Source organism: Sceloporus occidentalis, unplaced genomic scaffold (genome assembly GCF_023333645.1).
Source record: "Sceloporus occidentalis isolate IW3139 unplaced genomic scaffold, rSceOcc1.0.p SCAF_4, whole genome shotgun sequence".
In the NCBI taxonomy this organism is placed as follows: Eukaryota; Metazoa; Chordata; class Lepidosauria; order Squamata; family Phrynosomatidae; genus Sceloporus; species Sceloporus occidentalis.
In genome coordinates this window covers 100,199,756-100,216,271 of record NW_028316984.1, presented here as the reverse complement: position 1 = coordinate 100,216,271, position 16,516 = coordinate 100,199,756, and the positions used below count along the sequence as shown (strand labels likewise).

The window sequence follows — 16,516 nt, the reverse complement described above, 5'->3', positions numbered from 1 at the left end:
TATTTCTAAGGAGTTCAATAACCCATTGTTATAGAATTTAGTGGCTCAAGAATTCATTAATAAACACACATTAACCATGTGTGGCTAATCTATTAGCCACACATGATTAGCCACACATGATTAATTCACAGTCTCTCCCACTGAAATGATGTTTAAATTATTTAACAGATGCTCAAAATTTTCTCAGGAAGCCATGATTTACAGATGGATAATAATAATAATAATAATAATAATAATAATTATTATTTAATTTATTTCTATACCGCTATTCCCGGGATCACAGCGGTGTACAACAGCAAGTAAAACATACATCATATCATAAAAATACAACAATTAACAATGAAAAACAATTAAAACCCTACAAAACAACCCCATACAAATGGCTGGATAGATGGAATCTGCCAATTACATTGCCAGGGGAGAAAAGATGACAACAGACTCATGGGGGAAAAGCCTGGCGAAATAAAAAGGTCTTCAGGTTCTTCTTAAAACCATCAAGGGTGGTGACTGTACGGAGCTCATGGGGGAGAGAGTTCCAGAGCTGAGGGGCCGAAACTGAAAATGCCCTCTGAGATGAACTAAATCGAGCATCTGGAACTCTCAAAAGATGTTTCCCACCCGACCTGAGAGTGCGGGGTGGACTGTATGGGGAGAGGCGGTCCTCCAAGTACCCTGGGCCCAAGCCATTTAGGGCTTTATAGGTAATAACCAACACCTTGTATTCAGCCCGGAAGCGAATAGGCAGCCAATGGAGATCTTTCAATACTGGTGTTATATGGCTGGCCCTGGAACATCCAGTAACCAGCCTAGCAGCCATATTCTGCACTAATTGAAGCTTCCGAGTTTGGTACAAGGGTTGCCCCATGTAAAGCGCATTACAGAAATCCAACCGAGAGGTTATCAGAGCATGTACCACGGTTTCAAGGTCCCCCCGGCCCAGGAAGGGACGCAGCTGGCGTATAAGCCGAAGCTGATAACAAGTGCTCCTGACCGTCGCATCCACCTGAGATGTTAGGTGGAGTGACGAGTCCAGAAGCACCCCCAGACTGCGAGGAGAGACCTTCATGGGGAGCGTGACCCCATTCAGGACAGGGGGAAAAATTTCCTTACCCGGGCCAGGGGAGCCTATCACCAGTACTTCCGTTTTCTCTGGATTCAAGCTGGATGAAGTAATCTAATCACAGCAGTCCAAAAGAAAAGTGATCTAGGTATTAATTCTGATGTCTTTTTCTATGGAAAAAAATGGCTACATAGTGCATTATGATTTTGAGGGTGAAAATAAATTTAGTTCTGAAAAGAAGAATGTGCTGATAACTTAGCCTAGAAAGTAAACAAATCTTTAACTTGCTTATTAGCCAACTACTTTTATTCAGGTGCTTTCTTTCAAGGCTGTGATGCAAGGCTGCTTAGAGCATATTAAAATATGTCAATAAAGCACATTTAGTTAGTTAGTCTCATATGTGCTGCAAGATCCCTTTGCATACTGTTTTCCCCAACTAACACTATGACTTTGAATTCAATAAAGCACAGTACATTACAAATATTAAATTTCACATTAATTTAAAATACCTATATGTTCAAACAAACAAACAAGCTTCATTTATATACCGCTTCATACCGCCTAAGCAGTGTCTAAGCGGTTTACAACTGTAAGCTAATTTGCCCCCAACAATCTGGGTACTCATTTTAGTGACCTCCTTGGAAGGATGCAAGCCTGGTCAAGCTTGAGCCCTTTTGCTTGTCTTGAACTCGCAACCTTGTGGTTTTGAGTGAGTGGCTGCAGTACAGGCATTTAACCACTGTGCCATCAGGGCTCCTGTTCAGCTAATATTTTAAAAGAACACATTAATAAAAATATTAAAACATTTCAAGTCCAGCTCCTCCACATAGATCCGCTTGGTCACTGAAGACCTGCCTGAATAAATGATCTTTGTAGACCTTTGGAAGGACAACAGGAAGAGGTAGATCATTCCACTATCTAGGAGTAGTCAGTGAGGAGGCCCTTTCCTGTCTCCCCACCAAATGCACTTCTGAAAGAAATGGGACTGAGAGAAGGGCCTCTCTCACAGATTTTAAAACTTGGGTAGACACATCCAAGAAATATGGTCTTTCACTCAATCTGGATCTGAGTTGTATAAGACTTAATAGGGCATCACTAACATTGAATTTAGTGTAGAAATGAGCTGGTAGCCAGTGCAGCTGTTAGTAGTCAGTGGAGCCTTGGTCAACAGTGTAAGAATAGAAAGTGTAATGGAGCAGTGGTCATTTTAACACCTGTATAGCTCTTTTTAAATTTGTTCTACGAACTTGCAAATGTTTGCTTATAAGCAGTCATATATGGTTTTGTATGGCTCTGTCAAGATTTATACCAAGCTAATTTGACTCTACATTTATTTCTGTGGGTGTGTATGCGTGATATATAAGGTGCATCTACACTATAGAAAGAATGCAGTTTGACACCACTTTTGTGTTGCAGCTCCATTCTATGGAATCTTAGGATCTGTAGATTTACAAGATCTTTAGCCTTCTCTGCCAGAGAGTGCTGGTGACTCACAAAACTGTAAATCCCAGGATTCTGTGGAAAGGAGCTATGGCAGTTAAAGGGGTGTCAAACTACATTATTTCTACACTGTAGATGCATCCATAGACTATGCACAATGTAACTGAATAGCACAATAATTTAGCTCAAATGCAATTAACAAGTACAGTAAAATGCTTTAATGACATTTGTATTTTGCTGGTAAAAATTCATATCATATCCTAATGCTGAATAGCATGGCCATAAGCCATAATTCTTTGATAAAATTACCAGCTTGGTAGATGAAGGGAATGCTGTGGATATAGTATATCTTGATTTCAGTAAGGCCTTTGACAAGGTTTCCCATGACATTCTTGCAAACAAGCTTGTAAAATGTGGGCTAGACAAAGGAACTGTTAAATGGATCTGTAATTGGTTGACCGGCTGAACCCAAAGGGTGCTCAACAATGGCTCCTTTTCATCCTGGAGAGAAGTGACCAGTGGGGTCCCACAGGGCTCTGTCCTGGGCCCAGTGCTATTCAACATCTTTATCAATGACCTGGATGACAGAATTGGGAGCATACTTATCAAATTTGCAGATGACACCAAATTAGGGGGAATAGCTAATACCCCAGAGGACAGGATCAAGATTCAAAATGACCTGAATAGACTAGAAAACTGGGCCATAGCTAACAAAATGAAATTCAACACAGAGAAATGTAAGGTATTGCACTTAGGACGGAAAAACGAAAAGCACAGATATAGGATGGGTGACACCTGGCTGAATGAAACTACGTGTGAAAGGGATCTAGGAGTCCAAGTAGACCACAAGTGGAACATGAGTGAACAGTGTGATGCGGCAGCTAAAAAGGCCAATGCTATTTTAGGCTGCATCAATAGAAGTATAGTGTCTAGATCAAGAGAAGTAATAGTGCCACTGTATTCTGCTTTGGTCAGGCCCCACCTAGAATATTGTGTCCAGTTCTGGGCGCCACAATTCAGAAAGGACATTGAGAAACTGGAGCGTGTCCAAAGGAGGGCGACAAAAATGGTGAAGGGTCTGGAAACCATGCCCTATGAGAAACGACTTAGGGAGCTGGGGATGTTTAGCCTGGAGAAAAGAAGGTTAAGAGGTGATATGATAGCCCTGTTTAAATATTTGAAAGGATGTCATATTGAGGAGGGAGCAACCTTGTTTTCTGCTGCTCCAGAGAACAGGACCCGGAACAATGGATACAAGCTACAGGAAAAGAGATTCCACCTGAACATTAGAAGGAACTTCCTGACAGTAAGGGCTGTTCGACAGTGGAATGCACTTCCTCGGAAGGTGATAGAGTCTCCTTCCTTGGAGGTCTTTAAACAGAGGCTGGATGGCCATCTGTCAGGGATGCTTTGATTTGGATTTCCTGCATGGCAGGGGGTTGGACAGGATGGCCCTAGTGGTCTCTTCCAACTCTACGATTCTATGATTCTATGATTCTATATCCTAATGCTGAATAGCATGGCCATAAGCCAAAGTAACTTCAGGCCACAGCTAAAGCAGTCACATGCATTTATCACAGAGCACCGCACTAAAGCAATTGAAACACAACCACCTATAAAGCTTGGATGTGTATGGCTGGACAGGGTTTAAATCCAAAATCACCTGTTCAAAATGCTAGATATTCCACTCTAAGTATTATTTTTTGGGGAGCGGGGGGGGGGGGGCAAGGAAAATAATAATATATATGTAACAAAAAACAGTATGTCAGAATGTTTCTGACAAAGACAAGCAGACTTGTCCTTTAAATAGTACTTGAAATACAAATGACTTTGCCATATTTTTTCTCCTGAAATTTCTAAAATGTTGGTATTGTTAAATTTTGAAAAGAACAGTGTAATAAATCATAATATCCCTTTTTGGATTGCTACTTCACCTTCATCCTCTTCATCATCTTGGAGTAGAGAGTCTCGAGAATACACTGTCCTTTGGAGATTCTTCCTATCCAATACAGTTTTTCTTTCAATTAAGCTCTCCTAAAAGTAGGAAAATTGAGGTTGAGTATTACATATCTTTAAAAGAAATCTTGCCCACAGATATCTTCAAATCAATTTGTTGTTAAAAAGAAGTGATCCAATGCATTTAACTTACATTAATTATTAATATTTTTGATATAAATGCATCAAAAAGTCTCCTAGGTCAATCATTAGAGGCTGATGCTAATGTTAGCTCAGACATTAACTAAGGTTCAAAGATTAAGGTTAAAAAGCTGGGTTTGGTAAACATCACTGTTTCTTTTAACCACATTTAAAGATGGTGAGCTGAAACTAAGCAATGTCAAAGATGCTGTGGGCAATTCACACATGTGGGTATGCTCCCACTCTCTCAAACCCCTTGCAAAAAGCAGAGCTACAATGATATCTGCTCTGTTCTCCAGTGATAGCATTTGCAGCAGGAATATCTGATGGATCTATTAGCTTCAGTGATGGTGAATTCACTTTCGGAGTTATGGTTGTTTCTCTTGCAGCTGTTCCAGGTTGTACTTTGACTATCCATGGGATGGATTCTATTTCCAACAGAAATTCAGCCCTGGGAAAGCTCATACAACCTGGTGCATCTATAATAGGAAAGGATTTGCTGCTTCCATGGTAATAGATTAACCTGTTGCCCCTAATTTGTAGTATATAAACACAGGAGATTTCACACCTGATTAACCCCTGAAATAGCAGGTGTTATTTCTACCTGAATTACATAGCAACACTAAGTGGGGTTTGGAAAGAGGATGTCGGATGACTTATGCTAGCCAGGATGAAAGGTGTGACAAGTTTTTTTATTTGTATTGTTCCCCTCTCTCATCAGTGGGGTACAGTAAAACTCCCCTCACTATAAGGACCATGACCCAGACTGATATAGATGAGAGGCCAATCACTGGATCCCTTAAGAGTAACTGCAGGGCATTGGATCTAACAGATCCAAACTGCTGATGACCAATATCCACCCTATTTGAGGAATAAAGCATTTCTGAACCCTCTGAAAACTGCTGACCGTAGGAATACTGTTGGCATTATATTTCTGATTGCAGGCTTCCAGAGGCAGAATGGGACCATCAGGGCCAAGATGGGTGAAAGCCACTAGAGAGGAACCTCTGCCTAATCCTAAGCCACTCTTGTGAGCTAGTTTTCAGGTTTGGGACTCCTATTTTGAAGCATTAATGCTCACCCCCGATCCTTCATGTTTTGTACAATGAAATTTGTTGGCATTCATTACTCGCATATCATGGGCAACTGCCAAATGTTAGAGGGCCAAATTGGCCTTCAGAAGCAATGGGGAGGGGGCACACCCTCTGCCTTCTCTCCAACAGAAATAATTACCAGGCTTTTCACAAAAATACCCCCCCCCCATGCCTCCAAGGATCAATTTAGAGGTAACTTGTTAGAAAGAACTCTCTTAATCCTAAAACACATTGGGTTTTTATAAAATTGCCCCTCAAAACTTTCTGGGTGGTATTCTTACCAATTGTTTTCAATAATTTTGAGGGGATGCTGGGGAGCCTCAGGGCCCCCCAAAATCAGCCCTGGAAGATCAATGTTGCCCATAAGCTAGGCTTTCCCCACCCTTGATATAATAAACATAGCAGTTTTGTCTCCCTTTTCTTCTACTCTAAAGCAGAATGATTCATTTATTAAACTTTTAAAAAAAACACCTGTAAATTATTATTTCACCAAATAAAGAATAATTTAAGATGCTAGGAAAGAAAAGGAAAACATGCCTTCTCCAGCTCTTGGTCCTGTCGATTCATGAGTGTTTTCCAATGTTCAAAGAGCTCAGATTCTGATTTCTGAATGTCCTTGAGTGTGCCTTCTCTCTGAATGGTACCATCCTTCATTGCAATAATCTGCAACAGTTTAAATTGTTTATTATCAAAAGTCTATTGTCATACATTAACTGATGCTTTTAATTTGCATTTATGGATCTAACCAAATTTTAAATTTCAGATAGAGTTAGGACAAAAGTTTGGAAAAGTCCCCTTTTTGAACTATAAATAAGTTCAAGTCATTTCCAGCTTATGGTGAGCCTAAGGCAACCCTATCTTATGGTTTTCTTGGCAAGATTCATTCAGAGGGGATTGGCTTTTGGTTTCCTTTGAGTCTAAGAAAGAATGACTTTCCCAGTGGGTTTTCATGGTTAAGCAGGAATTTGAATCCTGACCTTCAAAGTCGTAGTCCAATGTTCAAGCCATTACACCTTGCTGGTTCAAGCTAACCTGAAATCTGGTCCTTGGCCCTATAGCAGTTGCCCCACTTGTCATGTATGATTCAAAGACATAGCCCTGTGAATCTGGATCAGTAAGCAAGGGGATCTTATAGCACCTTTGAGACTGAGAAAAAAAATTGGTATCATAAGCTTTCGTAGATTTAAGTCTATTTCATCAGATGCTACCACCTTCTTTCTTTGAAGCTGCTGCCACACTGCAGAATTAATGCAGTTTGACATCACTTTATGTGTCATGGCTCCGTTTTATGGCATCCTGAGATATGTAGTTTGTTGTGGCACAGAGAAGACTGAACATCTCACAAAATTACAAATCTCAGAATTCCATAGCATTGAGCTGTAAGAGGCTGGAAGCTGCCCCAAACCTGTGTTCCAGTCTTTGGGACTGGAGTGTGGCTTTGGTGTGGCTTCCAGCCTCTTAAGACGCACACATCATTTAAACAGCATACCTCCAAGGAGACAAGAAGCAGATTTATTCTGGCCTTTCTGTTCAGGCCCTAAGTCAGACTGCATCTACACTGTATAATTAATGCAGTTTAAGATTGCCTAGATCAGTCTGGAAATGGTGTGCAATAAACTTAATAGACAGCTCAAAAGATTCCTTCTAAAATGTATTAGAGAAACAAATAATCCAGATATCTTAATTTCTCTGAGTTCTGCCCAACCTGAACAAACATAATTCTGCTCTTGCAAAGGAACTTTTCCTTCCTCTACCCTTCCCAGCCATCAGAAACATCTCTGGAAGGTCCTGCAACTAATTTTTTTTCTAAGGACATTCCTTGTCTCAGAAGCAATACTGAAAGAAAAGATCCTGTTGGTGGACATGGCTTTATGTTAGCCCTCAGGTTGTGGAACTCTTGACTCACTGATTTGGGTAAGGTTAATTTTAAAGCAAGTTTTAAAAACTGGTTTATTTTGTCTTTCTTCAAAGGTTAATTATTGCAAGTCAGAAATGAACAGCATTTGCCCAAAATATTAAAATTTGTGGAGAGGTGTTTTGTGGTTTGTTTGGTTTGTTTGGTTTTTTTTTTGCTTCTGCTGTTCTTTTAATTATTTCTTTTAAAATGGGAAATGGTTTAAATTCATTTTGTGCTACTGTCAGATAAATATTTATGAACTTGGCATGAAATTTCATTGTCTAGCTTTATTTTTTTAAAAAAATATTGGTGGGTTACAGACCGCCATTTAGGATGCACTCTGCCGTCCTAGGGTTAGGAAGGGGCGTCCTAGGGTTAGGAAGGGTTGCCCCTTCCTAACCAGCCCCGTTCCCAACACACGCAGAGCGTGTCCTAAATGTCAGCGCCCATCCACATGGGCACTGCCATTTTTACGTCTTGGACACACAGAGTCCAGACGTGGCACACCGGAAGTGACACCTTGAGGGCGCGCTTCGCCCCTCGCGGCGCCACTTCTGCATTTTGAAAAGGAGCACCATTTCGGTGCTCCTTTTTCGCTGCACTGGGAAGCCTTGCGGTCTGGCCGCTGGGGCTTCCCTCTGCAGCGAATGGCGGCGGTGGGAAAACAGCCGCTTGAGGGTGGTCTGTAACCCGCCATAGTGTGATCCATTTAGTGAGAGCTACAAAGGATATAAAATAAAATACAAAAAGGAAGGACTGACTTCCTTTTGAACTTCTGATTTCCTGTTTTGCCAAGTTACAGCAGTACAGTGTTACAAACCATACACGTTTTATTAGGTCTGTGGACAGCAAAAAAGGCAGAGTGGGAATTAAATATCCCAGCATTAAAATACATAAACCCTATTGATTTCAGAGGTTGAGTTAAGCTCATTTATATCTCTCCCAGTGTCTTGAATCCAATTTCTAGTCCCAGTTACAATGTACCATTCCAATCAATGGGACCTCAACAAAAACACATATTGTTCCATTCAATCAACAGGCCTAATCTAGTTAGGATCAGCAATTAGACTCAAACAACTAAAATCAATGTGTTTTTTTTAAAGAGTATCAAGCTTTGGTTTGATGATAATGGAATTTATTAAGTGCTTAGTTTTTACTGACTCATTCATACACATATTCCTTCTTTATTTTTTCCTTGAAACAAACAAACAAACAAACAAACAAACAAAAAAGCTTCATTACCCAGTCAGCATGGGGTAGATATTGTAGCTTGTGAGTGACCAGAACAACAGTCCTCTTGTCCTCTCGTAGCATATTGAGGATTCCTTCTTGCATAAGATGGTCACTTAAGTGGATATCCAGTGCAGAAAATGGATCATCCTAACCAACATAAAAATATATTGACAGATAATTTCCATCGGTGCATCATTACCTTTGCAATAGAAACAAACCTTTTAAAAATTGCCCCTTTCTTTATAATATACTGCTATTATAAGGGGGAAACCAGCAAGTTAAATTTTATTGGCAAATTAATTTTGGATTTAATAAGTGTTCTTCTGGTCAGTGGAGAGTAGAACACACAACAAAATCTTTTCTAGAATGAAGTTGGGCAAAACAGAAAGGCTGAGTCTCCCATTTTCAAGGCTTGATTTCAATCATCCATTTTATTTATTTATTTATTTAGTACCATCCATGGTACATGGTGCTTTATAATAGCATAAAACATTTAGAACTACTTCAATAATTCAGAATTACTTCAGAAACATAAAATACAGAATGAAAGAGATAATCAATTGTAGTAAAATTATAAAGCATTACTCTGAAATACCAAAAGATTTAGAAAACAAAAAAAGTTTTCTATTTGGATTTTAAAATGGTGAGAGAAGGAGTAGTCTGCAAGTTTACAGAGAGGTGATTCCAGGAATAGGGGGTGGCAAGAGAAAAAGGAAACCAATCCAAAGAGGTGGAAACCTTTGGCTGGGTGAGAAGTATTCCCAGAGAACAGATTCCTAACAGGCTGGTAAAAGAGAAGAGTTGTGAGATAAGGAGGAGCTAGGTTATGTAGGGTGTTGAATGACAGAATAAGCATCTTACAGTAATCCTAGAGGGAATAGGTAGCCAACAGAAGGATATCAAAACTGGGTAACATGATCAAAACAATGGTCCAAAAAGATAATCTTAGCAGCAGAATGAAGAATGGAAACCAAAGGACTAAGATGAGATAGTGGGGAAGCAGAGAGGAAAGGTCTAATTTTAATGATGTTATAAAGGAAAAATTGACATCCCTTTGCTACAGCCTCAATATAATAATAATAATTAATAATAATAATTTGTTTTATTTATATACCGCTATTCCAAAGATCATAGCGGTGAATAGCAAGTAAGCTAAATAGCAAGTAAGCTAATTTGCCCCAACAGTCTGGGTACTCATTTTAGCAACCTCGGAAGGATGCAAGCCTGAGTCGAGCTTGGGCCCTTTTGCTGGTCTTGAACTCGCAACCTTGTGGTTTTGAGTGAATGGCTGCAGTACAGGCATTTAACCACTGCACCACCAGGGCTCAGTGGAACAAAGGACACTAAATATGAGGAACAAAGGACACTAAAGAGTCAAAGACAAAGCCAAGTCTCCATGCTTCCTTCACAGGATGGATGGGAACATTATTGACAGTGATGGAAAATGTAGAATGTAATGAAGTAGAGCTACAGTTGGGTATCATCAGTATAAAGGTGATATTGAAACCCATATGAACTGATAATATTACCTAACAATAGCGTGTAATGAGAAAACAAAAAAAGGGCCCAGAATGGAGCCCTGAGGAACCCCAACCAAAAGGGGAAAGGAAGAGGATGCATGACCAGCAGGTACCACATTAAATGACCAGCCTGAGTTTTAAGCTGAAAACCAGCTGAAAACTGAGTAAGTGAACCTTAAGTCGTGAAGTAAATCTAACAAAAGAGCATGATCAACAGCATCAAAGGCTGCAAAAAGATCAAGAAGAATAAGGGTGGAATATAGACCTTTTTACTTGGGCTGAAGGAGGTTGTTTGTTGTTTTTGTGAGAGCTGTCTCGGTAGAATGTAAAGGGCTGAATCCAGACTGAAAAGGATCCAATACAGAATTGAGTATGGAAGGTGAGGCACTGAGCATAATCAGCACATTCCAATACTTTTGAGAGGAAAGGCAATAGTGAAATAGGATGAAAATTAGAGAGAGAGGAAGGGTTGAGTGAAGACTTTTTGAGGATGGGAAAGATCATGGCATGTTTAAGCTCAGAAAGAAATGAGCCAGAGGAAAGTGACAGATTAATGATATGACAAAGAAAAGGGAAAATAGTTGGGAAAATGGTAATAAAAAAGCAAAAAGGAACAGGATCCAGAAAAACAGGTTGAAGGATTTGAAGACTTCAACATTTTGGACAATTCATCTAACAAGACAGAGTAAAAAGAAGAAAATGTGGAACAAGAGGGCATTTGATATGTCGATAATGAGGAGGATTCAAGATCAGAGAGAGAAGAATGAAGGTTTCAATTCTGGTATTGAAAAAAAAACTGCAAAATCATCAGTAGAAAATGATTGAAGAAGAGGTGAATGGGAAGGGTTTAGAAGATGACTATGAAAACATTTCTAAACACCATTCTTACAACAAAGTAGTAGTAATGGGAAACATACTGTATAAAGGAGACAGGAAAGATGGGTTGCAATAATGTTCTCTAGCTATAGTACTGTGCAGGACTCAACAATTACATTACACAAAACATGCCTCCATGGAATTGCTTAATTAATAAGGGCAGACCCATGACAGCTTATAGAAATATTGCCATAAAATAACCCAGGTTAAAATAATTAGTATGCCATTTAGTTCTCTTGTCAGTTGAGTGATACAGTTCATGCAGTAATGATAAAGGAATAGCGGAAAACATTCTCACTGTTCTCTTGTAATGGTACAGTTACGTTAAATGCTAGACAAGCACTACATTATTACATGTCTATTAGTTAATTTTCACCTTTGAGCTTTTGATTTATGTAACTGTAACCTATTTTTAAAAGAATTAACACCTTACAATAAGTTGAGTGATAATTCCAAAACAACTGGAAAATGAAGTCATCCATGAAAAATAAAATCATGACAACTTGATTGTCTCTGTGCCCTGGCTGATCCCCTTTTCTGATTTCATTTCTGAGGGAGGTTTTGCTGCGGAATAGAGACCTAATTCACATATTTTCACTGCAACAATTCATTTGCCCTTATGACACCAGCAATATTTGCAAAGTGGAACCAAAGTGGAATCACATGCCTTGGACAAAATGTCTTGTTCCATTGCATTCTTCATCCTAAAATTCACATTTTATAATTCACTCTCAAAAACAAATAATCTTGGTTATTTGCAAGCCTTTTTGGTTTATCAATCCAATTCTATGCTTTTTAAAAACTCATTTGTGGGTTGTTCTGTAGATATCTTTGTTTTCTTTCTGAAACATATTTCCAATGCTAAACTGGTTGTACTGGTTACTGTAACCCATGGTTGTCAATATATGTTTATATACATTTTAGCACAAGCAGACTGAGACCAGATTGCTGGCTAATACAAACACATACAAATTTTGTTTATGCATGTATGGAGATCTAATCAGACACAAAGCCTTCTTAAGTGAGGCATTTTGCAAGCTTTGATATAGAGCATGGCATCAGTTATGCTCAACCTACCAAGAACACAACATTTGTCTGTTGGTAAAGTGCTCTTGCTACACTGATCCGCTGGCGCTGACCTCCAGACAGATTAATGCCCTGTAGTAAAAGGAAAACAATGATTGTAAAAGCTACATTGTCAGTTCTGTGGCTTAAACTTTGCTCTCACAAAGCACCTGGAACACAGTGCTCAGCATAAAGCAGCGAGAGAAATATCAAAAGTTATTAAACAAGACAACATTTTCATCCTCATATTCAAGAATGTTTATTATCATGTATTATTGATTATATAAACACTGATTTGAAAGTATAATAAAGTGAGTTAATAAAATGATGTATTATTCGTTATAGCATTGGCCCTCACAATAGCTCCTGAAGAAAATGTTAATTCCGAATTTACAGTAGAAGAATCTAGAAATTAGAGCTGGGCAAGGACATTAAGCAATTCCATCTCTAAGAAAGGATATGACTTAATGTTAAACTGTTGAAGTCCAAACTTTTGCCCCATTGTATGTTGATGCCATGAGAGTCAGTATGGTGTAGTGGCTTGAATGATGGACTAGAACTGTGGGAGACCAAAGTTTGAATACCAATACCAACAAATTCTTTTGATACTACTTTTCAAAATAGGGGTGGGCAACTGTGGTAGGTCTGTGAGCCAATTATCTGCCCCTGCAACTATTTCAGGGCCAAATGAACTGCCAAAAATGCCCCCCCCCCAAACAAAACAGAAACCCTGGAAGTGTCTGCATGTTCACCTCTCATTTTCAAAAGTTGATAGAGTTTGATGTCAAACTGCACATGGGGCCATGCAACCTATTTAAAAGGTGAATGATCACTTCAGGATGGTGCCAGCAGAGGCAAAATTTATTTAGTTTCTTTCCTCTTTTCTTTCCTATCTTTCCTATTTAGCCAAGAAAAGGTCATCCCATAGGATCTAAAAATGTAAAAGGCTCCCAAAATAGCCTTGGGGGATTTACTTTCCCCACCTCTATCTTAAAACATACATTTTCAGATGCTAAAATCTCATTTCTATAATGAAGAATCTCTTTTGTGCAGTTGAAATTCAATACCGTTTCATACTGTCTAATGTAGCTAGACTTTTCTTTTGTAAAAGTGTTGGCCCCTCCACACAGTGACCATAATTACAGGTATCTGTTAACTGCCATCCTTTGGCCTGCGAGGGAGTGAACAGGCAGGCCCAGCTCCATCAGGGCTAGCCTGAAGGAAGAGACTCTTCCCTCCATAACTGCCATCCTCCAGCCTGCGAAGGAGTGAACAGGCAGGCTCAGCTCCATCAGGGCTAGCCTGAAGAAAGAGATTCCTCCCTTCATAACTGTCATCTTCCGGCCTGCGAGGGAGTGAACAGGCAGGCCCAGCTCCATCAGGGCTAGCCTGAAGAAGAAGAGCCCTCCCTCCAGTCCATCTGCCTTGGTCCAGGCCTCAGAGGGATAGAATAACCACTGGACCTCATCCCCTTTCCCACCACCATTCCCTTCTCCTTTTGTGTCGTGTCTTTTAGATTGTAAGTCCAAGGGCAGGGAACTGTTCAATTAAAAATAATAATTGTAAGCCGCTCTGATAGCCTTTAGGGCTGGAGGGTGGGGTATAAATACCATAAAAATCAATCAATCAATCAATCAATCAATCTGTGGCAGAGTGGATTTTTTACCTTTGTTTCTAACTGATACCTTGTTAATTTCTCACATAAAATCAATAGATACCATTTACTTGTATCAGAATAAATACACCAGGTGATGTTAAAAAGCATTTTAGCAGTTCATCCTAAAACTGGAGTGTTCTAAAATGTCATCTAATGCAATTTAGACACTTTAAAAATGTATTTTATTCAGTAAATATAACTAAAGACAGTATTTAAGTGATATCATGTATACTGACTGCAGCTTAAAAGAAATGTTTTGTTAGCTAAAACTGCAACAATGTTTACAAAGTATAAAGCTTTCAAACTAATGATCTGAAAGTGTATTTGCTCTACAAACTGTTTTTTTTTCAAATAACTATCTGATTTTTAAAAACATATGACAAATCAGGATGTTTAATTAAAGTATATGTATTGATATCCTGAATATGGTTACTAACCCTCTCCCCAATCTGAGTTTGGTCTCCATGTGGTAGTATGTCAATATCAGGTTGAAGAGAGCAAGCATCTATTACTGCTTTGTACCTGTGGAAACAAAAGTGGTAATTGTCAATAGACATAGATACTGCCTTACAAGCAAATTTGACTTGCTTTTAAGGGTATGATTAATCAGCTGGAGAACTCACACGCTGGAAAAAGCATGTTTGCTAAGCACTAATTGTTCTAATGGGAACTCTCTCTGTTCCAGGTAAATAAATGTCCTTTTAGTTAATAATGCACTATAAGACATTCAAAGGTTAAAAATAGATGAAATATTCCCTGGTTCCCTGGTTCTATCCTTAGGAGACCCAACACACCTCTTTAAGGCATCCCTTGCCATATTTAAGAGACTCGTGATCTAAATGAACAGTATAATTTGCAAGTTTAATTCTATCAGCATTGTAAGATTAGGTGACATTGCAAATACTTATTTATGTTATATCAGGAACAGTCCATTCCATTGTTTGTACTAGTAACAGCAGATCATTATATACAACAAATGAAAAAGAGATGGAGAATGTGGTTGCATTACCTGAAACAAATTTGGCACGAACAAACAAACAGTAAGATACAATTCTATCATACTATTAGCATGATCAAACCATTTTCATTTCATTTTGGCTTTATTTCCTGGGTCTGAACTGATAATATGGAACATAAAACAAGTTTCTAATGCCAGATGTTAAACAGGGATTGCTTCCCCACTGAAGAAGAGAGATATAAGAAAGAAAGAAAAAGAGTATTAAAAACTGCCTTGCTAGATCGGATCAAAGACACATGTAATCTGTGTTCTTATGGATTTTTTAGCCTTGGCCAGTCAGAAGCCTCTGGAAACTCACAAGTTGGGGATCAGATGATGATCACACCATGTCTGGCCTATACTTAGGTTTGTTTGCACAGGCCAAATAAAATGGCCTCCCCTGTTCTCTTGGCAGGGTGATGAGATGACCCATGACCCAAACCCTGGTTCTGTTGTGAGCAGACTGGGTGACATCTGGCCTGGTCAGTACCAAAAGTGGGATATATCGCTCTTAAAATGGATTTTAAAAACTTACTACATGCTCCAGATCTTTCAGGAAGTTCAGATTGTGAGTGGCTTTTTAAAATGCATCTTGCTGAGTTACCTGGTGCATATTCCACTGTTGCCTGTCATTTACTCTGAGGTCAGAACAAGGGATCCAGCCATGTGATTATCACTGCACAACTTGTTCTGACCTCAGAGCAAAGAGACTCACAGTGGCTGAGAAGCACCAGGTGGCTCAGCAGGACATATGTGCAATCAGCTGCATGGCACTGAAACAGATGAAACAGTAATGGAAGAGGGTCAGGGCAGCTTCAGGGCTAGCATACTCTGGGCTGCCCCTGGTCAGTGCAGAGAGGAGCTTAGAGAATATCTATTACTTACAGAGATCCAAAGGTAAAATGTTCCCCAAAGAAACAGGATGTAAGCTTAACCAGCAGTGTTAATATTGTGCCCCATGAAAAGAGCCAATAGTACACAGGTGGGCAAAGTGCAGCTTGAAGGCCACAGGTGGCTCTTGGGACTCCTAAGACTGGCCCCTGAAGATACCAAATACTCTGAAATTTTAAAAAATAGTTTTGGGGAATTTCCAACTAGAAACTGGCCAAGAATATCCCATGTTCATCCCCAACTCTTCCAGGGCGCCCAACTCCCAAATGAAAAACAGCTGAGAGTCAGCCAAAATGATGACTCAAAGGGCTTTTACTTCACTTCTGGTTTACCAAAATGTGTAGGTGGGGTCCACTGGTAAGGCATGGGGCTGTATGGGGGAATTGCCCAGTCCCTCTGCAGTTGTCTACTTCTGAATCAATATTTAAATATTTGGCTTTATAAAAATGTTATCAATATTTCAATTTGAAACATTAAAGCAAATTTTAGATCTAGCTGTGGCCATTATGCTCTTGCCTTACATGCTATATACCACATGGAAGTATTTTTCAATAACTTCCAAGCAAGTGACTTAAACTCTGGGATCAGATGAACTACACCTAAGGGTATTAAAAGAGCTGGCAAATGTAATCTCAGAGCCATTGGCAATA

The 16,516-nt window shown here is 39.3% G+C and overlaps 1 protein-coding gene across 3 annotated transcripts in view; it reads right to left on the bottom strand.

Moving 5' to 3' along the window:
• The window catches only part of LOC149314415 (ATP-binding cassette sub-family C member 8-like), a 99,078-nt gene that overhangs the window by 23,982 nt on the left and 58,580 nt on the right, over window positions 1–16,516 (bottom strand). For all 3 annotated transcript variants that reach the window (XM_089521058.1, XM_089521060.1, XM_089521059.1), the window contains 5 exons: window positions 14,416–14,500; window positions 12,334–12,414; window positions 8,870–9,007; window positions 6,268–6,393; window positions 4,435–4,534 (listed from right to left, as the gene is read on the bottom strand). In XM_089521058.1, the coding sequence (XP_089377184.1) occupies window positions 4,435–4,534; window positions 6,268–6,393; window positions 8,870–9,007; window positions 12,334–12,414; window positions 14,416–14,500 (530 nt within the window). The remainder of the gene's footprint in view (window positions 1–4,434; window positions 4,535–6,267; window positions 6,394–8,869; window positions 9,008–12,333; window positions 12,415–14,415; window positions 14,501–16,516) is intronic.